Source organism: Bubalus kerabau, chromosome 17 (genome assembly GCF_029407905.1).
Source record: "Bubalus kerabau isolate K-KA32 ecotype Philippines breed swamp buffalo chromosome 17, PCC_UOA_SB_1v2, whole genome shotgun sequence".
NCBI classification, from domain to species: domain Eukaryota; kingdom Metazoa; phylum Chordata; class Mammalia; order Artiodactyla; family Bovidae; genus Bubalus; species Bubalus kerabau.
This window is the reverse complement of record NC_073640.1, coordinates 52,172,001-52,197,377: the sequence shown is the minus strand read 5'-3', so window position 1 is coordinate 52,197,377 and position 25,377 is coordinate 52,172,001. Positions and strand designations below refer to the sequence as shown.

Sequence of the window (25,377 nt, the reverse complement as noted above, 5' to 3'; positions counted from 1 at the left end):
GCTGCTAAGTCTCCATACTCCTTACCTACTGTGTCCTTGGCAGTGTATTGATTGATATAATGGGTGTATAGAAATGTAAAATGCAGCTTTGTCCAATGCTTTTTGGAAGGCTGGTGCCTGACTTTGGAATAATCACCTTTAGAGAAAAATAAGTTTCTTAAAATGTTAACAGGCCTCCGGGCCAGAAGATGATGTCAATCACCTAAGCTTTTGCATATGATAAGTTTGCAGGAAGAAAGCCTGGCTTGCTGCATGACTCTACCCCTTCCCCCATTATCCTCTATGCATAACTTAAGGTATAAAAACTACTTTGGAAAATAAAGTGCGGGCCTTGTTCACTGAAACTTGGTCTCCCCATGTCACTCTCTCTCCCAAATTCCAGCTGAGTCTCCATCTGGAGCGCGGAACCCACCATGCTTGCTAATTATGCCTGGGCTTCTAAGATCCGACCGGGGAGGCCTCAGTGTCTCCTCTCCTTCGGGAGAACGGAAGGACGCCTGCGGCCTACGTAAGTGGTGCAAACTTCTTGTCTTGAAGTTTTATTGGTCTCCCGCGTAAACCAAGCTACTCAGCCTCTTTTCTCCACTGAATTTTCCTACTGAGCTATCCTTATTTCAGCCGCTTTTCTCCACTGAATTTCCTCACTGAGCTATCCTCATTCTATTACTCTTTATATCTTTGATGAATAAATAATTAAATAGGTCGCCGACGCCGTCCCCGCTTCGAATACCCTGGATCAGCTGGGGCTGGACCCCGGCACAAAACAGATCTTAATGACCTGGATAACCACAATGGAGTGATCACTCACCTAGAGCCAGACATCCTGGAGTATGACGTCAAGTGGGCCTAGGAAGCATTACTACAAACAAAGTTAGTGGAGGTGATGGAATTCCAGCTGAGCTATTTCAAATCCTAAAAGATGATGCTGTGAAAGTGCTGCACTCAATATGCCAGCAAATTTGGAAAATTCACCAGTAGCCACAGGACTGGAAAAGGTCAGTTTTCATTCCAATCCCAAAGAAGGGCAATGCTAAAGAATGTTCCAGCTACTGTACAATTGTGCTCATTTCACATGCTAGCAAGGTTATGCTCAAAATCCTTCAAGTTAGGCATCAGAGAACTTCCAAATGTACAAGCTGCATTTTGAAGAGTCAGAGGAACCAGGGATCAATTGCCAACATTTGTTGGATCATAGAGAAATCAAAGGATTTCCAGAAAAACATCTACTTCTGCTTTATTGACTATACTAAAGCCTTTGACTGTGTGGATCATAAGAAACTATGGAAAGTTATTAAAGAGATGGGATTACCAGACTACCTTACCTGTCTCCTGAGAAACCTGTATGAGGGTCAAGAAGCAAGAGTTAGACCCTTACAAGGAGCAACTTACTGGTTCCAAATTGGGAAAGGAATACAACAAGACTGTATATTGTCACCCTGCTTATTAAACTTATATGCAGAGTACAACATGCAAAATGCCAGGCTGGATGAATCGCAAGGTGGAATCAATATTTCTGGAAGAAATATCAACAACCTTAGATATGGAGATGATACCACTCTAATGGCAGTAAGTGAAGAGGAACTAAAGAGCCTCTTGATAAATGTGAAAAAGGAGAATGAAAAAGCTGGCTTGTATCAATGTTGCTTCAACATTAAAAAAAAACTAAGATCATGGCATCCTGTACCATCACTTCAGGGCAAATAGATGGAGAAAAAGTGGAAGCGTGACAGATTTTATTTTCTTGGACTCCCAAATCACTGTGTACAGTGATTGCAACCATGTGATTAAAAGATGCTTGCTCCTTGGATGGAAAGCTCTGACAAAGTTAGACAGTGTATTAAAAAGCAGAGACATCACTTTGCTGACAAAGGTCCATATAGTCAAAGCTTCTTGGACTGCAAGGAGATATAACCAGTCCATCCTAAAGGAACTCAGTCCTGAATATTCATTGGAAGGACTGATGCTGAAGCTGAAAGTCCAATACTTTGGCCACCTGATGCAAAGAACTGACTCATTTGAAAAGCCCCTGATGCTGGGAAAGATTGAAGGCAGGAGGAGAAGGGGATGACAGAGGATGAGATGGTTGGATGGCATCACCAACTCAATAGACATGAGTTTGAACAAGCTCCGGGAGTTGGTGATGGACAGGGAAGCCTGGCGTGCTGCAGTCCATGGGGTTGCAAAGAGTCGGACATGACTGAGTGACTGAACTGCACTGAGCTGATAGTCATGTACAGAGGTGAGAGTTAGACCATAAAGAAGGCTGAAACTGAAGCTCCAAGACTTTGGCCACCTGATACGAACAGCCAGCTCACTGGAAAATACTCTAATGCTGGGATAGATGGAAGTCAAAAGGAGAAGGGGGCAGCAGAGGATGAGATGGTTAGATAGCATTGTCGACTCAATGGACGTGAATATGAACAAACTCCAGGAGATGGTGGTGGACAGGGGAGCCTGGCATGCTGCAGTCCATGGGGTCACAAACAGTGGGACATGACTTAATGACTGAACAACAATTTTGTAGGTTGATGTGAAGATTAGAAAAATTAGTGCATGCAAAATACTTAAATCCATGCCTGGCATGTAGATAGCACTCAATAAAAAGTGTCATCATTAACGCTTTTCCCCTTCAGCTCTGGTTGGTTTGTAGGTGTTCCTAAGGGCTCTTGTGTCAGTTGTAAATTAATTATATTTGACTATTAGAACAGAGGTCACTTATGCAAGATAGAAGTTTATTTCTGTCCCATGCAAAACAAATCCAGAGGCAGGGCTAGTATTTCAGCTCCACATTAGGGATCCAGGCTCCTTTCAGCCTTCTGCTCTGCCAGTCTCAGCAATGTGTTCCAATCTTAAGATCATTTCCTGGGACTTCCCTGATAGTCCAGTGGTAAAGCATCTGCCTTGCAATGCAGGGGATGTGGGTTTGATCCCTGGTTGGGGAACTAAGATCCCACATGCCTAGAAGCAACTAAGCCCATGTGCTGCAATTAGTGATCCCTGAGCCTGCAAGCCACAATTAAGACCCAAGGCAGCTAAATATATAAATATTAAAAAAAATAATTTCTTCATTCATTGTGTTTGCTGGAGCCCAAGCTATATTCAAAGTAGATATTACATGGAAGGATAAAGGGCATAAAGGGTATCTGCCAGCTGCCTATTCCCTTTAAGAAATTTTTCTGGAAGCCCCATCCAATGACTTGAGAGTTTTTTGTTTGTTTTGCTGCACCACAAGGCTTGTGGAATCTTAGTTCCTGGACCAAGGATTGAACTGGCACCCTTGGCAGTGAAAGCTCAGAGTCCTAACCACCGGACCGCCAGGGAATTCCTTGACTTGAGGGATTTTTTTTGTCTTAGCTGCAAGGGAGGATGGTAAACATCTTTCAGCCTGGACCATTGCCATCTGCCATTAAATCAGGGTTCTGTTATTAAAGAAGCGGAGGTTGGATATAGCCTAGGCCAGAAGCAGTCTTTGCCACACACCTGTAGCCAGGTGGTGAATGTGCTGGTGTGGAGAATGCCAGATATGTCAGCTTGAGAAGCATTTCCCACTAGACTGCCACAGCAAGGATTTTTAGGTGCTCTGTTTACCACTGCTTCCCCAGTGCCTTAGAATAATGCCAAGCACACAATAGGCTCTCAATAAGAATTGAATGAATGTGCTTCTGGCTAACACTCCAAGGAGCAGGAAGAAAACTTAAAATCATTTGGAATGTGGAAGAAGTTTTAAAAAAATATAGTTGTTGACTTGCCTCCAGTTTTTTATTTTGAAAACTTTCACTCTTATAGAAAAGTTACAGAAGTAGTACAATGAGCACTCATATACCCTTTACTTTGATTTACCACTGTTAATTTCACTTCTCTCTTCCACTTGAAAGGAAGTTGCAGACATTACAATACTTCCCACCTAAACACGGTCTTCGAAGCTCCTAGAAACAAGGACATCTCCTACCTAACTCACAATACTCCACAATTTTAACATTAGACTAACAGGATCAACTGTGTATTACCTAATACGCACTCCATGTTAAAATGTATCCAGTTATATCAACAATAGCTTCGTTCTTCATATTTTTTCAAATTCAGGATCCTATCCAGTCAAGGACTGTGCATTGCATTTTGATGTGAATGTCATCTCTCTTGCCGTCCTTTGATCTGGAGCAGTTCCACAAGCCTTTTTTTTTTCTTTTATGACATTGACATTTTTGAAGACTCCAAGCTAGTTGTTGTGTAAGGTATTTTGGCTTGGGTTTGTTTAATTCTTTATTCATGATTCAATTCAAGTTAATTGTTTTGGCCAAGAATAATTCAGAGGTGATGTTGTGTCCTCGGTGTACCACATCTCGAGGGACATGCTGTCAGTTTATCTCCTTTTTTGCTGATTGGGTTAAGGTGTGTGTGTGTGTGTGCGCGCGTGCGTGTGTGTGTGTGTGTGTGTGTGTGTGTGTGTGTGTGTGCTCGATCTCAACCGACTCTTTGTGACCCCATGGACTGTAACCTGCCAGGCTCCTCTATCCATGGAATTTTCAGGCAAGAATACTGGAGTGGGTTACCATGTCCTCCTCATGGATCTGAGGGGTCTCCCTGGGATCTCCCTGACCCAAGGATTGAACCTGCATCTCTTGTGTCTCCTGTATTGGCAGGTGTATTCTTTACCACTGCGCCACCTGGCAAGTCCTTGGGTTAAAGTGGAGTCTGCCAGATTTCTCCATTGCCAAGATTTCTTTCCTTCCTTCTAGTTAATGAGTCATCTGTGGGATTATACTGGAGATTGTGTGAATATCCTGTGCTCCAACAATTTTTATTTCTTTTTTAAAAAAATACTTTATGATCCAGAGGGATGGGATGGAGGGAGGAGAGGGAGGGATTCCCTCCCCACCCTCTTGGCTGATTCACATTGTTGTATGGCAGAAAGCAACACAACATTGTAAACCAATTTTCCTCCAATTAAAAAATAAATTTTTAAATATTTTATTTAGTTTACTTTTTTGCCATACCAACCAGCTTGTGGGATCTCAGTTCCCCAACCAGGGATTGAACCCGTGCTCCCTGCAGTAAAAGGTCGGAGTCCTAATCACTGGACCTCCCATCCAACAACTTTCCACCCGAAGGTTTTAGTGTCCGTTGCTGATCCTCTTCTGAGTCAATTATTTCACTGGTGGTTACAAACTGCCTTGAAGATTTTGAAATAGCCATCTTTGTTCTAGCTTAAACAGTGCAGATTTTCCACAGAAACAAGTTGCTCTTGCTTTTTTCTTGAAGTCTTTTTGAAGCTAGATTGCTCCTAGCCTGAATCTATTTATCTGTCTGTCCCTGTTCCCGTCCTTATTGATTTTTCCCCTCTTCTGGTTCAGAACTTCTAGGAAAGACTGGCCAAGAGTCCCTATATGCCAGTGTTTGTGGAGAAAACATTAAACTCAAGCGGGCAATAAAGCTTCAGGAACACGGATAGGTGATGATGCTCATGATTTTGATAACTAACATTTATTGAGCAGAGATGATGTGCGGAGAATTATTCTGTGATTTAGATGTGTTAAATAACCATAGATTTTTTTCAACAACCTTATGAGTTAGGTGTTATTTTTGCCTTTATTTCAGAGGAAAGCGAGGTACAGAGAGGTTAGATGATTTGATCAAAGGCACAGACCTAGTCAGTGGCAGATCTGGGTCCTGAATCCAGTGATCTCACCTGAGATTATCCATCTGACTCACCTCAGCCCTTAACAAAGAGACTTTGTAAAGAGAAAGACTTTGAAGCAGTTAACAAGTGTCTTGTGAAAAGACCGATACTGATATCAGTCAGGGTTCACTTCTAGAAGGAATAAACCAGTCTACCTGTTTTAGACAGAAAGGAGTGTAATAGTAAAAATTAGGTAGTTAATTTTACGTGTCAATTTGCCTGGGCCATGGTGCCCAGGTATTTAGTCAAACATTATTCTGGATGTTTCTGTGAGGGTGTTTTTGGATGAGGTTAACATTTAAATCAGTGGACTTTGAGTAAAGTGGATTGTCCTCTGCCATGAGGGTGGGCCTCATCCAATCAGTTGAAGGCCTGCTAGAACAAAGAATTGACCTTCTCTGAGCAAGAGGAAGTTCTGCCAGCAGAATGGCTTTGGACTTGAACTGCAACATCCCCTCTTTCCAGGATATCCAGCTTTTCAGTGCAGCCTACAGATTTTGGACTTGCTAACTTCCATAGTCACGTGAGCCAATTCCTTAAAATAAATCTCTGTCTTTCTCTTTCTGACTCTATCTATATCTAAATCTGTATCTATATTTCTTATTGGTTCTGCTTTCTGGAGAACCTTAATACACTTATAAAATCACTTAAAGGCTCAGAGGAGAAAGCTGTAGGCTTGGCATCCAGAAATGATTCTCAAACAATGCTGCAGAACTGAACCAGAAATTGCTATTTCTGCCACAAATGGAAGATGGGATTCAAGAGACTATTGCAGGACTGTTGAATTCAAGAGCATATTGGGAAGACTGTTTATTCATCTGTAGTCTCAGCCTCAAGCTCGTTTGTCTCTGCTCTGTGATTATAGGGCTGAAAGCTTACAAACTACACTTGCCTAGACTCCTTTGTCATCTTCTGATTAATTTCTGCCAACTAGAGAAGAAAGCAGGAACTTCCTCCAGCTCCCCATCCTCTCAGTCTCTGTGTATCATGGCTGGGGTCCCGGAGGAGAACACTAGGGAGGGTTCTTGAGATCAACACCTGTGAAAGCGAGGACATTGAATGAGACTTGGGCAGAGAAGAAGTTGAGCTGTGATGTATTCCTAATAAAGACCTCTCCTGACCTTCCGGGGGCTCTGGATAGCTCTTCAAATTGTCTTGAATCACACTCCTGTATTGAGTTGGACTCCTGGGTCTTTACATCTCCTGTTCATCAGTCATTGGCTACACTGGAGTGAGGTGTGAATTTAGGCAAAGCAGTTTTATTCAGCCTAGGCAATTCCTAACGAGAGCTGACAGCTAAGCATTCCCAACACCTGGAGAAGTAAGCTTGTCATTCCTGAATGGGAGTTTGGGTCGTTTATCATGGCATCTACTACACAATGGATAGCTCTAGTTTCAGCTGGAATACTGTAGTGTTCCCAGTCCTAGCTACTTTGTACGTTTCCTCCCCCTACAAATATACCAGCAGGATAATATGTCAGGCACCCTGAATGATCAAAGAACCAGCTGCAAGGAATCTGCATTCGAATATCAGAAAACCAGCTTCACAGTTCTCCTTTTGGAGCTTGGGCACCTATTGTAGGGGTTCCCTTCAGAGGCCAGAGCTGAACTGCCTTGGTGCCTCCTTGGAGATCCCAGCTCCAGCTCTTGGTAATCTTGGAATCCACCAAGTGGGGTCTTATCTCTAAGACCCTGGATTCTGGGAGTACCACCTGACTTCCTTTGCTCCTTCAGACCTAGAGGTGATAGTGGATTTGTTTCATTACAATCTTTGGGTTACCCTGACATCTTTTTTTTTTTTTCTCATCCAGCCTTCCAACACCTATGCAACCAATTAATCTGACTATAAAGAAAGCTGAGCGCCGAAGAATTGGTGCTTTTGAACTGTGGTGTTGGAGAAGACTCTTGAGAGTCCCTTGGACTGCAAGGAGATCCAACCAATCCATCCTAAAGGAGATCAGTCCTGGGTGTTCATTGGAAGGACTGATGTTGAAGCTTGAAACTCCAATACTTTGGCCACCTGATGCGAAGAGCTGACTCATTTGAAAAGACCCTGATGCTGGGAAAGATTGAGGGCAGGAGGAGAAGGGGACGACAGAGGATGAGATGGTTGGATGGCATCACCCACTCAATGCATATGAGTTTGGGTAAACTCTGGGAGTTGGTGATGGACAGGGAGGCCTGGCATGCTGCAGTTCATGGGGTCACAAAGAGTCGGACACGATTGAGCGACTGAACTGAACTGAACTGAATTAATGTATTTAAAGTTTTATTTTTTATTGAAGTATAGTTGAATTACAATGTTATATTAATTACTGATGTATAGCAAAATGACTTAGTTATTAATATATATATATGTATATATATGATGTGGGTTCAACTTAGCATGCATGTATATATATATGTACATGTATATATGTATACATGGAGAAGGCAATGGCACCCTACTCCAGTGCTCTTGCTTGGAAGATCCCATGGATGGAGGAGCCTGGTAGGCTGCAGTCCATGGGGTCGCTAAGAGTCGGACACGACTGAGCGACTTCACTTTCACTTTTCACTTTCATGCATTGGAGAAGGAAATGGCAACCCACCTCAGTGTTCTTGCCTGGAGAGTTCCAGGGACAGGGGAGCCTGGTGGGTTGCCCTCTCTGGGGTCGCACAGAGTCGGACACGACTGGAGTGACTTAGCACATATGTATACATATACAAGAATACAAAAAAGAACACAACACACACACACACATATATACATAGTCTTTTTCATATTCTTTTCCATTATGGTTTATCACAGGATGTTGAATATAGTTCCCTGTGCATACACTAGGATCTTATTTATCCATTCTATATATACCAGGTTGCATCTGCCAATCCCAAACTCCCAATCCCATCCTCTCCCCTTTGGCAAGCACCAGTCTGTTCTCTATGGCCCCGATTCTGCTTCACAGGTAAGTTCATCTGTGTCACATTTTAGATTCCACATATAAGTGATATGGTATTTGTCTTTCATGTTTAGACTTACTTCGCTTAGTAGTCAAGTGATCGTCTCCAGTTGCACAAATATCTGAATTTAAAACCTGCTTGCCTGAAATAACCTAGAGGGGTTCCATTTTCCCGACTGGACCCTGACTGATCCCTCTGCCACAAATAGGTGGAGATGGAAGATCACAAGGTTATCAATGAAACTGACGACTTCAACAATACATCGTGTGTTGGGCTCAGCGATTATGAGGTTGTTCTACCGCTTCTTGTTTGGTCCAGCCACTTGGCATTGAGATCTAACCCTGACTAGGGATTGAGCCTGTACCCCCTGAATTGGGAGCACAGAGTCTTAATCACTGGACCACCAGGCAAGTCCTGTCCTACTGATTCTTGACACTTGTGAATGGGTAGGAATTCACTGGAATGCTGTGTGTGTGTGTGTGTGCGTGCGCATGTGTGTGGTCAGTCTTACTTGACTCTTTGTGGCCCCATGGACTATAGCTCCCCAGGCTCCTCTGCCCATGGGATCTCCCAGGCAAGAATTCAGGAGTGGGGTGCCATTTCCTACTCCAGGGGATTTTCCCAACCCAGGGATGGAACCCAAGTCTTTTGTGTCTCCTGCTTTGACAGGCAGATTCTTTACCACTAGTGCCACCTGGGAAGCCCAACTGGGATCCTGCTGCAGAACAAAATCAGGACAGTGGGAGGAAGGTCTATGTCTCACTCCTCCCTTTTAAATCTCTTAGACTGCACCTCATTGGCCAAAACTAACTTGCATCCAGAGCTTAACTGGAAAGGGGTCTGAGAAAGGTTTTTTGGTTTCCAGCTTCATGATGACACAGTGGAGGGAGGTTGGAAAGGATTCCTCTTGACCAATTAACCCTTCTGGCCCCATCAACAAAAGGCTGCCCAAAAACTTTACCACTGGCAGTCATGGTAGGTAGGTGAGGCTGGGGGCCAGATTGTAGGGGTTGAGTGAAGAATTGGGGTGAATCTAGAAGACTGAGAGGCTGGGGTAGTTTGAGCAAATCCAGGTCGATTGGAAGAAATAACAGGACCTGAGACAGTTGTTGGATGGATAAGACAGAAGTGAATGACAGGGAAATTCACGCTTTTGCCGCTGAGGGCCTGGGTTCAATCCCTAGTGGAGGAACTAAGAAACCATGAGCCGAGTGGCATGGCCAAATATAAAAAAAAAAAAAAAGTGACAGCAGTATGTTACATGGCAAAAAGGACTTTGCACATGTAATTGATGTTTCAGGCAATAAAATAGAGAGATTAACCTGGGTTATCTGAGCGAAAGTGTTAATCACTCAGCTGTGTCTGACTCTTGTGATACCATGGACTGTAGCCCATCAGGCTCCTCTGTCCATGGTATTTCCTAGGCAAGAATACTGGAGTGGGTTGCCATTCCCTTCTCCAGGGAATTTTCCCAACCTAGGGATTGAACCCAGGTCTGCCACATTGCAGGCAGATTCTTTACTGTCTGAGCCACCAGGGAGCTTATATGAGTGGGCTCAGTCTAATCCCATGAACCCTATAAAAGCAGAGGACTTTCTGTGGCTGGGGTCAGAGAATCGATCCTGAAGGAGAAATCAGAGAGGTTCAAAGTGTGAGAAGGATTCCAGCCAGGGTTGCTGGAAGGGGCCCACATAGAAACCACCAGAAGGAATGTAGGCAGCCTCTAAGAGTAAGACCGATTCCTGCTGGACACCTAGGGAGGAAGCAAGACCTCGGTCCTACTGTTGTGGGGACAATTCTGCCAGCAACGTGTTTGAGCTTAGAAACAGATTCTTCCCCTCAGCCTCCAGGAAGGAAGGCAGCCCTGATAACACCTTGATTTTGTCCTGGTGACAGACCCTAGGCAGAGGACCCGGTGGAGCCCACTCAAAATTCCCATCTACAGAAACTGTAAAATAATAAACATGTGTTGTTTTAAATAGCTAAATGTGTGGTAATGTATCATGGAAGCCACAAAAAACATAAAAAAAATAAAATAAGAGAGAAAAAGCCCCCAGATGAACAGTCTCTCTGCCTAATGATATCCATGTGAGCTGCCTCAGCCTGCAGAGGAAGGCTTGGCCCAGCGTGAGCGGTTTCTGGGGCCCGAGTCCTAATGATATAAATGAGTCACCCAGTTTGTGATATTTTTCTGACTTATTCAGAAGTGGGTTAATGAGCAAGGCGGCGCAGGTCCTTTGGGGGACATGGGTCTAATCCCTGGCCGAGGAAGATACCACATGCTGCAGAACAACTAAGCCCGTGGGCCACAACTACTGAGCCCGCACCCTAGAACCCACAAGCTGTAACTACTGAAGCCTGTGTGTCTAGAGCCTGTGCTCCACAACAAGAGAAATCACCACAATGAGAAGCCCATGCATCGCAGTGCAGAGTGGCCCTGCTCGCAGCATCTAGAGAAAGCCCATGCGCAGCAATGAAGACCCAGTGCAACCAAAAATAAAGTCAATTAGTTATTTTTAAAAATTAGCAAGGAAGGGAAGAATTACAAAGTAGCAGGACAATACTATAGAGGTTAGTGATATGGTTATTATCTTGATTGTGGTGGTGGTTCCACAGATGAGTTCATATATCAAAAGTGATCAAGTTGTAAATTTAAATATGTGCCATTTACTATATGTCATTTGTATCTCAAGAATACATATGAACTATACGTAAAAAATAGACACGGTGAAGACATGAAAAGACAAGCCATGGAAGGGGAGAAGATATTTGCAAAACTATTTTTGGATAAAGGTGTTTTATCCAGAATATGTTTTTGAAAACTTGCAACTCAGTAATAAGCCAAAGAACCCAATAAAACTGAGAAAAAAACATTTGAACAGACACTTCACCAATGAAGATATATGGATTGCAGATAACAATAGGAAAGCATGCTCATCGTTGTTAGTCATTAGGGAAATGTAATTTAAAATCGAATAATTGGTGCTTTCGCACTGTGGTGTTGGAGAAGACTCTTGAGAATCCCTTGGACTGCAAGGAGATCAAACCAGTCAATCCTAAAGGGAATGAACCCAGAATATTCATTGGAAGAACTGATGCTGAAGCTGAAGCTCCAATACTTTGGCCGCCTGATGTGAAGAGCTGACTCATTTGAAAAGACCCAGATGCTGGGAAAGATTGAAGGCGGGAGGAGAAGGGGATGCCAGAGGATAAGATGGTTGGATGGCATCACTGACTCGATGGACGTGAGTTTGAGCAAACTCCAGGAGATAGTGGAGGACAGAGGAGCCTGGGGTGCTACAGTCCATGGGGTAACAAAGGGTTGGACATGACTTAGTGAGCTAAAACAACAACAACAAAATCACAATAAGACACCATTATTCATCCACCTGAATGACTTTATACAGAAGGATTTAAAGAAGCAAGTGCTGAGACTTCTCTAGTAGTCCAGTGGTTAAGAATCCACCTTCCAATGCAGTGGATGTAGATTTGATCCCTGGTTAGGGAACTAAAATCCCACATGCCAGACATGCTCTGAAATAGGGAAGCCAGAGCACCATGACAAAGACCCAACACAACCCCAAACAAACAAACAAAACAAAATAAAGAAACTAACGAAAATCAAGTGCTGGAGAGTTTGAGAGTAACCGGACTGCGAACTCTGTGAGGGCAGGACCTGGGCTCTCTTTGTCATCACAATGTCCCCTCATCACCCAGTTCAGGGCCTGGCACAGAGCAGATATTTATTGAGTAAGTGGACAAAACTATTTGGGAGAACATTTTTTGATGACTTCTAGGGTGCCAGAGCAATTGGACCATCTCTCCTAGGGGTTCTCCGTTTATCTCTCTCTTATGATGATGCTTGCCTGAGCATTTCCATCTCAGCCTGATAATTCAAGATAATTTCATCTCAAAATACTTAATTTAATCATCACATCCTTTAAAAATCTCTTTTTTTTCCCCTTCCACAAGTAAGGTCACTTTTATAGGTCCCAGGGTTGGGCTGTGGCTATCTCTGGGAGAGGCGCTTTTCAGCCTACCACAAGAGAGATCATAAAATCTTTCTTAGAGCAGTCACCTCCTCTCAAGCCAAATTCCCCTCAGCATGGGTCAGAATCCGACCCCTGTGAAAAGTTTCCTGTCTCTCTTCTTCTTTTTTTGGAGCGCTTTATGGCATGATGGGATCGTAGTTTCTCGACCAGGGATCAAACTCCGTCCTCCTGCAGTGGAAACGCAGAGTCCTAACCACTGTACCGCCAGCGAAGTCCCAAAACACGCCCTCTCTTTTCCCTTTAGATTCACTCTCCGTTCTGCTCTAGGTGGGAGTGTGTGGAATTACATCCGTTGGGACTCCCGTGCCTTCTGCCTTCCAGCTGGGTTCAGCCATGGGAGGTGTTAGCAGAAAACAGGAGGGAGGAAAAGAGAGCAGGTGCATATTGACTCTCCTGACTAGCTCCCGGCTGGGTTGGCAGCAGTGATGTTGCAAGAATCTGTGTCCGGGGACTGGGAACCACTCCCTCCCAGGTCCCTTTTGGTTTAGGAACGGTGGTAGCCTCCGGCTGTTGGCTGGGCCGGGGTGCTGCCCTCTGTTGGTTTCTCTTAGCTATGCACCCGCATCTTGTAGAGTTGTTGCTCCAGTAAATCTCTTGCCCTATCTGATCATTTGGTCTCCCTAGAGGATCGAGCGGAGAAGGCAATGGCACCCCACTCCAGTACTCTTGCCTGGAAAATCCCATGGATGGAGGAGCCTGGTGGGCTACAGTCCATGGGGTCGCTAAGAGTCGGACACGACTGAGCGACTTCACTTTCACTTTTCCCTTTCATTCATTGGAGAAGGAAATGGCAACCCACTCCAGTGTTGCCTGGAGAATCCCAGGAACGGGGGAGCCTGGTGGGCTGCCGTCTCTGGGGTCGCACAGAGTCGGACACGACTGAAGCGACTTAGCAGCAGCAGCAGAGGATCGAGAGGATCTTGGCTGATACAGTCACGTGGTCAAGCCTACGATAGTCCCCAGCAAGAGCACTAGAGCAGGTTGGTTTAGGTCAATCAAGAATGACGCTGATGGAGGGAGGGGGAAGAAGAATTCCCTGGCAGTTCAGTAGTTAGGACTCCGTGTTTCCATTGTGTGGGTCACAGGTTCAATCCCTGATCCCTGATCCAGTTCCCAGCACGCTACATTTCATGGCCAAAAATAAAAAATATACAAATTATTTTTAAAGAAAAGAATAATTGGGGAAGGGGCTGTGCTGAAAAGAATGACCTGAGAAATTTTGCTGGGCTGCCCACAACCGTGTCTCCTTTAACCATTTTAGTGATAGGGCCTTAAGATAGAGCTTCCTCTCTTATTCAACAGTTCACATGTTAGAAAAAAATTTTTTAATGATGATAAATTGATTTAATAACGAGTCCTTATGTTATGCCAGGGATTGTGTCTTGGTACTTGACATGATTTAACACATTTAATTCCCACTACTTCCCAATGGGGGCAGGATATTATAATTTATTTTACTGATTGGAAACTAAAAGCTTAACTGACTTGCCCCAGGTCGCGCAGTAACTAAGTGAGCGTTGGTTGAGATTGCAAGATCTCTCTGACCTCAGAGCTCGCATTTTCAACCATGACCACCATCCTTTCTCAGACTTGAGATACTTCTGCCTGTCAGATGAAATGCTAATGTCTTGGCATATATTGTTTCTAATCTATGGAAGAACCTCTTTACTTGAATACATGTCACCATTACCTCTCACCCAAACTCCCTCATCTACTCTTAGGTACTGCAGGGAGCTCTCCTCTTCTGAGGCCTGAACTTTTAGAAACATAAATCTGAGAAGTTGTATCTTTAATTAAAACTCTGCAATGACTCTTTGTATCTTACAGAAAAATCCAAATGCTTAAAGATTTCACAGACACCAAAGGCCCTGGTCCCGATCTGCCTGTCTAACCTCACTCCCAGCCATCCCTCTGAGGAGTTCTGGACTCCAGCACACTGGCCTTCTTTCTGTTTCTCAAACTTTAATGACCAGAGTCCTCCCCAGACAGAAGTTCCTGGGAGGATAGGGACCTGTGGCTCTGTACCCACAATACTGGCAAATAGCAGGCAACTAGGAAACACTATCTGTGTAGAATGAGTGAATGGCTGCAGGGATGAATAAATGAAACTTTCAAAGTGAGGAATTCCTAAGTTGTTTTTTAAAAAAATTTTTTTACAATTTTTATTATTTATTTATTTGATTGTGCTGGGTGTTAGTTGAAGCACACGGATCTTCTATCCTTGTTGGGGCATACAGGATCTTTAGATATGGCATTCGAACTCTTGTTGCAGCGTGTGGGATCCAGTTCCCTGACCAGGGGTCAAACCCGGACCCCCTGCATTGGGAGCAAGGAGTCTTAGTCACTGGACCACCAAGGAAGTCCCCTTAAGTTATTTTCAGATGAAGAAATCTAGAGGCCAGGAAAGGTAAATATATCACGACAAGTCACTCAGCAGAGTGACTTGTAAATGTCCCATCTGGGTATCAAATTCAGGTCCAAGTTCAAAGTCAGGCTTCCTCCACTCTGTCTCAGAATGATTGCTCTCACTAGTAAGTGTAACACCACTTAATAAATGAAAATGAACTGACACCAGAAGAAAAGAATACCACCAGGGACATGGGATTTGCAAACACGGGGACACATAAATAGCAGGACCCAGAATATTATAACTGTGAACTTTGACATCTGTGATCCCCAGATCCCTCAGGGAATGAGACTTGCTTGGGTGGGGGAGAGCCGAGAGTGACAGATTCATAGAATCCCCCAAAGGCATTGAAGGTTCAAATCAGAGGACCAGCCCTGTAATGGTTAGAGGAACCCACGCAATTAAGTAAGTAAGACTGGTTCCTGGTATGTGGGGGTCAGTGACCAAAGTGACCCAGGAATCAAGTCTTCTACTGACCACCCGAGATGATAGTCTGTGGCCATGCATCCCGCAGAAATGGATGCATCCAGGGAATGTGTTCTAGTCTTGGGGAAGAACTAGTGTCTCTTGCACCCACTGTGGGTGGGTTAAGGTTCAGTCGATGGTGGCAGAGAAGCCATCTGCTGGTGTTCTACCCACTCCAATATTCTTGCTTGGAGAATTTCAGGACAGAGGAGCCTGGTGGGGTACAGTCCATGGGGTCGCAAAGAGTCAGACACAACTGAATCGACTTATCAGCACAGCAACAGTAAGGCAAACTCCATTCATAGATGCTAAAACAAATGGGTCAGAGTTTGAGAAGTAATAGGGATTTACGTGGTATCAAAGTCTCCCCACACCCTTATTTACTCCAAAGAGAAAAATAGTAACTGTACAGTAGAGAAACTTGGCAGGCACCATCTGAAAAAATAAAAATAAGAAAAACAAGAAGTTGTTAAATTCTGGATGATATCTTATACTTAGAACACAGCTCTGCTTGTACTGGCTACCTCTCAAGTTCATGGTAGCTACATGGGATCTGGAGACCATACTGAACAGCTCATCTTAAATGGACCCCACTGTTCGAGATTTCTCATCCTATATAGTAATCAATGTTCTCATTATTAAGGCATTTTTAGTTAATATTACTTTACTTAGAATGCATTCTAGAGAATTCCCTGGTGGTTCAGTGGTTAAGACTCTGTGCATCCAATGTAAGGGGTGGGAGTTTGATCCCTGGTCAGGGAACTAAGATCCCACACGCCCAGTCATGGCTTAAAAAAAAAACAAAAACCTAATAATAATAAAAATTTTAAATAAATTAAAAAGAAGGGGTTTAAAAAAGAATGCTTTCTAGTGAGACTGTCACACCACCACATAGGTACTGTGGGAGGATCAATGCTGCTGCTGCTACTAAGTCGCTTCAGTGTGTCCAACTCTGTGCGACCCCATAGACGGCAGCCCACCAGGCTCCCCGTCCTTGGGATTCTTCAGGCAAGAACACTGGAGTGGTTGCCATTTCCTTCTCCAATGCATGAACGTGAAAAGTGAAAGTGAAGTTGCTCAGTCATGTCCCACTCTTGTGGGGCCCCCACACTTGAGGGACCCCATGGGTCACTCAAGTGACCCCATGGACTTCAGCCTACCAGGCTCCTCCGTCCATGGGACTTGCCAGGCAAGAGTACTGGAGTGGGGTGCCATTACCTTCTCTGGGGGGGATCAATAATGGCCCCCAAAGATGCCAAATCCCCATCCCTGACCTATGAATAAATCCTATTACACATGGAGGTGTAATTAAAGGATCTGAAGATGTAATTAAGATTTATGGACTTTGAAATAGATTATCCTGGATTCCCTGAGCAGATTCAATCTGTTACACACGTTCTTTTTTTTTTTTTTCTGTATTTTTAAAAATGTATTTATTTATTTATTTTACTTTACAACATTGTATTGATTTTGCCGTACATTGACATGAATCTGCCATGAGTGTACATGTGTTCCCCATCCCGAACCCCCCTCCCACCTCCCTCCCCATCCCATCCCTCTGGGTCATCCCAGTGTACCAGCCCCGAGCACCCTGTATCATGCATCGAACCTGGACAGGCTATTCATTTCACATATGATATTATACATGTTTCAATGCCATTCTCCCAAATCATCCCACCCTCGCCCTCTCCCACAGAGTCCAAAAGACTGTTAATACATCTGTGTCTCTTTTGCTGTCTCGCATACAGGGTTATCGTTACCGTCTTTCTAAATTCCATATATATGCATTAGTATACTGTATTGGTATTTTTCTTTCTGGCTTACTTCACTCTGTATAATAGGCTCCAGTTTCACCCACCTCATTAGAACTGATTCAAATGTATTCTTTTTAATGTGAGTAACACTCCATTGTGTTTATGTACCACAGCTTTCTTATCCATTCATCTGCCCATGGATATCTAGGTTGCTTCCATGTCCTGGCTATTATAAACAGTGCTTCGATGAGCATTGGGGTACACATGTCTCTTTCAATTCTGGTTTCCTCAGTGTGTATGCCCAGCAGTGGTATTGCTGGGTCATATGGCAGTTCTATTTCTGTTTTTTTAAGGAATCTCCACACTGTTTTCCATAATGGCTGTACTAGTTTGCATTTCCACCAATAGTGTAAGAGAATTCCCTTTTCTCCACACCCTCTCCAGCGTTTATTGCTTATAGACTTTTGGATAGCAGCCATTCTGACTGGCGTGAAATGGTACCTCACACGTTCTTAAAAGCAGAGAAATTTCCCAGGCTGAAGGTAGAAGAGAAATGTGGCAAAGGGAGAAATGAGAGGGACTGCAAGCGTAAGAAGGATTTGACTCATGATTGCTGACTCTGAGATCTAGGGTCCTCGTTAATGGACCAAGAGCTAAGGATGGGCCATCACAGCAAAGGAAATGGAACCTTAGTCTGACAACCATAAGGAACAGAATCCTGCTGACAACTTAAATGAGTTTGAAAGGGGATCCTTTCCTGAGCCTCTGAAACTATCCAGCCAGCCACACATTGACTTAGCCTGTAAGACCCACAGCAGAGAAACTACCCAAGTCCACCCAGATTCCTGACCTGTGTAAGTGTGAGATAATAAATTTGTGTTCTGTGGAGTCATTCAATTTGTGAGAATTTGTTGTGGCACCCTCCCCCCAGAATTCACATACACAAATACAGAGACCCACACCAGAGGAAGTATCATTTTCTCATTGTTTATTTGTACATTTTTTATAAAAAGTAGAAAAATAAACATACTGGGTCTGAGTTTGAGAAATGTCATCCATAAATAAAGAAATAATTATTTGGAGGCAATAAATTAAAAAAAACTGGTTTTGATGCATAAAAAATATCTAAAAAGGTAGCAAGGTTGCAGGCAGGTCTCCGGGGTCAGACACACTGGTCTCCACTAGCAACACATTTCAGGTCCCGGGTGAGGAGGCGGAGGAGGTTGAACATCACAGAGGCTTTGAGGCAGTCCTGGGACTCCTGAGGGAAGAGGGGGATGGCTCAGTATCTCCCACGTCTGGGACCCCAGCTGCCCCGGACATCAGTTTGCCATCTCTGCTCACTCACCTTCTTCCGGGCCTCCTGGAGGCGGTGCAGCCAGAGGTGGAGGCGGCCCCGGGGCCTGGAGCTTGCTGTGGGCTGAGCTGGGACCTGTGGGCAGAGGAGAGAGGGGTGAGGCTGTGAGGCAGAGCCGGGGACCGAGGGGGACATCCAGGCGGTCAGAGCCCAGACCCGGCCTGGGGCCCCAGCACTCACACAGGCCTGGAGCTTGGAGTGGATGTGCTGCAGCATGAGAAGGGGCTGCTCCAGGCTGTGGCCCAGGGATGAGCTAGCCATGGCCTCCAGGACCGTCAGTGTCAGGGCCAGCTCTGCTTCCAGAGCCACGGGGCGCTCCCACACCTGAGGAGGAGATAGAAGACACGTGAGAGCTGCAAGTGAGAGGGACCAGGTGAGGGGGCAGGTGAGGGGGCAAGTGAGGGGGGCAGGAGAGGGGGCAGGTGAGGGGGACAGGGGGAGGGACAGAGGGAGGGGAAGCAGGGTCAGGTGAGAGACACAGTCCACGTGGTTGGCTGAGCGGAAGCCATGGGAGAGGACTGGGGAGGACAGGGAGAGAAGGACATGTGAGAAGGAGGAGGTAAGGGGGCACTTGCGGAGCCAGAGCAGGTGAGGGCAGGTGGGCCTGACTCTCCCAACTCACCTGCAGGTGCTTCAGGTCCCGGGTCCTGGGGAACAGGTGGGCGCTGCAGTCCCAGTCCTTCAGCAAGAACGAGTCTTCCTAGAGAGCAAGGGCAAGGTCGGATCACAGCGGGAGGGATGGAGGGGGGACCCCAGGGAGACCGGAGGATGGCCAGCAACAGAGGAGGGGAGGTTATCTTCCCAAAGGATGGTAGAGGCTCATCCAGTGCAGGACAGGAGATTGCCCACTGCGGGGAGGGGGGAGGTCAGCCCCGTGGAGGGGGGGCAGAACCGCCTGCAGCCCGGGTAGTCTAGGGGCCCACAGGAGGGGGCTGTGGGCTCACCCACTGCAGGAGGGGTGGAGAGACTCACAAAGGCATCCCTGGCCGTCTTGAAGGCCTGCAGCTCTTGAGGGGACAGAGACTTGAACTGGGCCATGTGGCAGCCCCTGGCAGGTGGGAGGGCCCTAGGGGCAGAGGGCACAGGAACTGCTCCTGTCCTGCTCAGCGCCAAGGTCGTCAGCATCAGCACCAGCACCAGCGTGCAGCCCGGGGCCATGTCTGGTTAAGGAAGGATAGAAAGGTGAGGGGAGGGAGGGCGTCAGGGAGTCAGGGTGCAGGCTCTGGGGAGGCGAGGGTCCCAGACAATGGTGCGGGGGCTCACCCAGCTTCATTCCTGCTCTCTGGTCTCTGTCAGAATGGGGGATCAAGTATCCACTCTGAGGCTGTTGCCTGGGATCTCAGTCTTGTCTGGCGTCTCTGACTTCAGCCTCCTCTTCTGGATCTTGGCTCGTTGCTGTGTTCGTGTCTCTGAACTTCCAGCTCCGTCTGGTCTGAGGTGTAACTGCTGCCTGAGCTCCATGGTGCAGCTTTTAGCCTGTGCAGCCGGGCAATCCCAGCTGATGTAGGAAAAGTGAAAACAAAGGTAAAGGCTGACAGTGGCCACCAGGGGAGGCCCAGGCTGGGAAAGCCCAGATCAGGGCGGAGCCAGTGAGCCAGGTGAGCAACTGAGCGAAAGATAAAATGACATCAATTCATGCTTACCTCGAATGAGTAATGAAGTAATGAGTGAGTAATGAAGATAAAATCAGGACGGGGACAGCTTCAGCCCCACAAGGGGTTCGGGGGGTTCTTCTGCAGGGACCAGGCTGATTTAAGACTGGGTGAGGAGGGGACAGAGGGAGTTTCTCTTTTGCAGCTGCCCCAGTGCAGGAAGAGGAAGGAAAAGGCACCTGTAGGAGGTGTTACCATGAACAACCTGGACCTTCTAAGAGGGAGGCTGCTCAGAGGATGGAGAAGATCCAGGGGTGCTGTTGAGGGTGAGGAGAGGGGGTCAGAAAGGCAGAAACACTCTGTAACTAAGAGAGACCAGCCCCTCCCCACCTGGTACTGATCGTGACAGAATGGGGGAGGGGCGGAGCCTGCACTAACTTGTACTCTGATTGTCAGGCACAGGAATAGGAGGATCTGCTATGAAATAGGGGTGTGACCAAGACTTCTGGGAAATCAACTGGGTTTGAGAAAAATGACTTCATTCATTCACTAAGTAATTACTCACCCCCTCCCTCACTTTGGGTCAGACCCTTTTAAGGTGCAAGGAAGAGATCACTAAAAAAAATAAAAGGCATAAAACAATCCTTCATGAAGGTTTTTTTTTTTTTTTTTTAACAAGAAAAAGGTACCAGACAGTATGGGATGGGGGGATTAGGCATGTGGAATGTATTATGTTAGATAACATCAGATAATGAAAATGAAAGAAATGAACCAGGGTTGAGAGCAGAGTGGAAAAGAAAGTTTGCATTAAATGCGGTAATGAAATGACACTTGAGGGCAGCCCTAAAGGAAGTGAGGGAGGCAGCTCTGTGGAGATCTGAGAGGGAGCCTTCTAAGAAAAGGGAACAGTCAGTGCACAAGGAAAAGAGAGAGAACCTCCTTCTTTTGTGAGCCTGTCTATGTCTCTGCTGCAGTGTGGTCTTGAATACTCACAATAGCACCAAGTCATCCATGCTTTAATCTACATTTCAAATACAGAAGACAGGGGGTGGGGGTGGGGGACCCAGAGAGCTTAAGAAAGTTGTTCATGGTCACACAGCAAATAATCAGTGAAGGCAGGATGTGAACTGAATTTTGTCTGAAACAAGAAAATAGCCACTGCACTCAGCAGCCCCAGTGTGGTTAGTGCTCCTGGACTTAGAGGGAGTTGGATTTTTCCAGTAGAAGGTGTGGAGTCCTTTCGACTATTCCTCCCACCCCCTCTTTCCTTCATTCGTAATTCCAGGGAGAGGGTGGACCAAAGTCTTCAGCTGGGAATATCTTTGAACACTGATGCATAACAATGTTTCCAAAGCAACAGCAGGGATGTGCCCAAGGCACCGACCAGTGTTCTGGTCAGTTCTGTCGGTTTCAGGGACCTTATATCAGGGGACAGAGAAGGCAATGGCACCCACTCCAGTACTCTTGCCTGGAAAATCCCATGGATGGAGGAGCCTGGTGGGCTGCAGTCCATGGGGTCGCTAAGAGTTGGACACAACTGAGTGACTTCACTTTCACTTTTCACTTTCATGCATTGGAGAGGGAAATGGAAACCCACTCCAGTGTTCTTGCCTGGAGAATCCCAGGGATGGGGGAGCCTGGTGGGCTGCCGTCTATGGGGTTGCACAGAGTCGGACACTACTGAAGTGACTTAGCAGTAGCAGTATATCAGGGGAGGAGACATTGCTAAAAGGAATCCTGAAAATTGACAAAATACCTCAAAATTCTTAAACATCATAGTGCTTCTCTTACAAAGGAAGTTCAGGGCAGTGGTTAAGAGCTTGGGAAGAAAGTGAAAGTGTTAGTGTGGTCACCTCGGACTCTCTTTGAACTCTTGAACTGTAGCCCACCAGGCTCCTCTGTCCATGGGATTCTCCAGGCAACAATACTGGAGTGGGTTGCCATTTCCTCCTCCAGGGGGTCTTCCTGACCTAGGGATTGAATCTGGGTTTCTTCCGTTGCAGGCAGATTCTTTACTCTCTGAGATACCAGGTAGGAGCTGGGAGCTGGAGTTAAAGATTCCAGGGTTCAAACCAGGCTCTGACCATCACTAGTTGTGTGACCTTGGGAAACAGGCCTTGTAGCTGTCCATAAAGATTGTTCATCCACAGGTTCAGACTTTTTTTTTTGCCCCACAGTGGGACACATAGGATCTTAATTCTCCAACCAGGGATCCATCTCAAGCCCCATGCACTGGAAGCCCAGCATCTTAACCACTGGACCACCAAGGAAGTCCCTTGACAAGTTTTTAAAGTCCAATTGTTTTGCATTTATATGTGTGATGATTTAATGGAGATCAATTATTACTGCCATTCCATGACTTCAGCTGGAAGTTTCAGAAACATTATTTCAATGTATATTACTCACTGCAAGAGAAGTGCAATAATGCCATGGCATGGATGAGAAAACTGAAGCTGAAAGAGAATTTGTCCAGAGACACGATTATGAAGTGGCAGGGACAGAACCGAAACTCAAGTCACCTGATTTCCCTGTCTCACCATTCTGTGCTCAACAGCCCTCCTCACAAGGATTACAGGAGAAACAACCAATAAAAATGCAAAAAATATTTAATCATTGGCAATAAATTAACAACAGAAGACAGAATAGCAAATACACAGAAACTTCATCAATACAAAACACACAAGTTAGGGAACTAAAAAAAAAAAAAAAAAAAAATACACACTGCTTCTCAGAAGGACTTATGGCCCCTCCACTACCCAGTCCCTCAGGGAATGAGGCCTCCCCAGGGGGGAGCTCCAAGAATCACAGATTCATGTACTCTCAAGGTGACCACTGAAGGTTCAAAGCTGGGATCGGAACCTGTCATGGGACAGGGGTTCTTGTAACTACAGAAGTAGAAACTGGTCCAAGAGTCACAGATTTATGGACTCTCAAGGCGACCACTGAAGGTTCAAAGCTGGGATCGGAACCTGTCATGGGACAGGGGTTCCTGTAACTACAGAAGTAGAAACCGGTCCATGGTCTGTGGTGGTGGTCAGCGACCAAGGCAGACACGGACTCCAGTCTTTTCCTGGGAGGGTCTTAGGGCAACGCATCCCACGGGAATACCGCTGGTTCCCGGGGACTCTTCCTGGTCTTTGGGGAAAGAGCGCCTCAGGCACCAGCGCATACGGGTCGAGGCTGAGAGAGCCCCTGGTTCAGTGAGACCACAGAGGAGGGCGGCGCCCGCAGCCAGGCGCTCTGAGCGCTCCGGGTCCAGACGGAGCGGCGGCGGCATCACAGACAAGGCCCCGCGTGCGCCACCAGCCGCAGGTCCCACGCGAGCAGGCGCAGGAGGTGGAAGATGACGGTGGCTTCGTGGCACCGAGGCGACTCCTGCAGCCCGGGAAGGAGGCAGGGCGGGGCTGAGTCAGGACTCTCCTTCCCGTGAGACCACCCCCAATCCAGACCCTCAGGGCTGCAAGCCCGACCCCCGCCCCTTCACCTCCCGCGGTCCTCCCTGCGGTCCAGCCGCGCTCGCGCCGGCTCCACTCACAGCTCGGCGAGTCTTGGGACGCCTCCCGGGCCGCCGCGGGGACCTCCTCCAGGAGCCTGGCCGGGCCAGCTCGAGCTGGAGCGGGGAAGGATGTCAGCGAAGGCGGTGGAGACCCGAGCCTCCCGTCCCCTCCCCGGTGACTCGGACCCTCATCCTTCCGGCCGCAGAGCAAAGCCGGGAGGATGCGATTCGTGTCCGTGCCCGTTTCCGGGCTCAGTGGGACAGCTTCGCGGTGCGGGTGGTGGCCCTGAGACCAGGGGCGCAGAGCAAGCCGGGAGCGGCGCGGGGCCACGCCGCCGGGCACTCACGCAGGCCGCCACGTCCCGCCCCGCGGCCGCCAGCAGCTCCAGGGTCTGCCCGACGCCGGGGAAGAGCTCGGGGCTCGGCAGGCTGCTCAGTACGGCCTGGGCGTCGGCGAGGTCGCGGGCCACCCGGCGGAGCATCGCACAGGACTGCGGGGACCGGGCTGGAGTTAGACGGGGCGGCGCCTGAGCCGCCCCCCACCGCACACACAACCCCGCCGGCCTCGGGCCTCACCGACGGCCGGGGAGGATTCCTCTTCGGGCGGATCGAGCAGTTTTGGGGCCCCCAGCTCAGTGTCTCTTCTTCCTGCGGGAAAAGCGCTGGGGTGATGCAGGGCCTCCTGGCCAGGGCCCCTGGAGCACTGGGACGTCGAGGATTCCTGGACGTGGATCAGGACTGGTCGGGACAGTGGTGGTTTTCGTGTCCCGAAACAGGCTGCGCTCTGATGCATGAGCTGAAATGCACCCGCACTCTGTGTGCGGAGCCTGCTCCTTGACGTCGAGCCGAGTCCGCCTGGAGGGGGCCCCCCATCTGTGATGCGCCTCAAGTTCTTGTATGACTGACCACTAGAGCCTCAGGGAAGGGGTCGGGGTTGACAGTTCTCCATTCTGAGATCCGCCATGCATCTACTAGACTCTAGTTCGCCAGGGCCCCTTGGGACAAAGACTGGCATATCTGAGCCCGGGGATGCCAGGGGCGGAGGGCTGGGGGCCTCTGAGCATCACTCACATAGTGGTCCCTCAGCGCCTTGACAGCCAGCAGCGCCCGGGGGTCCAAGGAGTGATAGTGTGAGAGGAGGCAGCGCTGAGGCTTAGTCACGTTGGGGTTGGCAGCTACACCCACAGTCACCAAGACCCACAATTCCACGACCGCTGCGGCTGTGCCACTCCGCCCCATCTCTGCTCCTGCTGGAGGTGACAGATGGTCAGGGAGCCCAAAGAGAAGGCCCTGAGTCCAAGCCCCTGCCTCTGGTTAGACTGGCACAAAGACTGTCACTCACAGCGTGGATGCTGATCACACCCAGGGGAAGACACAAGGGGGGTCCTGACACCCCTCCTACCCTCAGCCTCTCTTCCCTCACTCCTCACCTGCACTGTGGCTTGGGTGCCTGGCACTGCAGCAGGGCCTGTCTTCCACTGGCCTCTGAGTGGTGTCCAGAGTGGTGCCCACCTGGGTCGGCGGTGCCTGCACCCTCCATGGTGGCTTTTAAGTGTTTCAACTGGGACCAGTGAGCAACCGGGCTTCCCCGGTGCAGGGTAAGCTTTCCCAACGTCAGTGCTGGCCATTGATCGGCC

General features: G+C 47.3%; 2 protein-coding genes across 3 annotated transcripts; both read right to left on the bottom strand.

Moving 5' to 3' along the window:
• Positions 1–18,266: 18,266 nt before the first annotated feature.
• LOC129632415 (interferon lambda-3-like) lies at positions 18,267–20,578 on the bottom strand. Of its 2 annotated transcripts, XM_055554037.1 has the most exons (7): positions 20,296–20,578; positions 19,916–20,150; positions 19,625–19,812; positions 19,275–19,352; positions 18,833–18,976; positions 18,644–18,727; positions 18,267–18,556 (listed from the first exon to the last, which is right to left on the bottom strand). In XM_055554037.1, exons 2-7 carry the CDS (start codon positions 19,923–19,925, stop codon positions 18,458–18,460), a joined length of 603 nt encoding a protein of 200 aa, XP_055410012.1. In that variant the 5' UTR covers positions 19,926–20,150; positions 20,296–20,578; the 3' UTR covers positions 18,267–18,457. The 2 variants fall into 2 exon arrangements, with proteins under 2 accessions (XP_055410012.1, XP_055410013.1); XM_055554038.1 differs by lacking the exon at positions 20,296–20,578 and having other exon boundaries at positions 19,916–20,197.
• Positions 20,579–22,424: 1,846 nt separating this feature from the next.
• On the bottom strand, positions 22,425–25,280 carry LOC129630651 (interferon lambda-4-like). Its single transcript, XM_055551157.1, has 6 exons — positions 25,253–25,280; positions 24,812–24,987; positions 24,317–24,388; positions 24,088–24,231; positions 23,780–23,854; positions 22,425–23,619 (listed from the first exon to the last, which is right to left on the bottom strand). Exons 1-6 carry the CDS (start codon positions 25,278–25,280, stop codon positions 23,521–23,523), a joined length of 594 nt encoding a protein of 197 aa, XP_055407132.1. The 3' UTR covers positions 22,425–23,520.
• Positions 25,281–25,377: the final 97 nt, after the last annotated feature.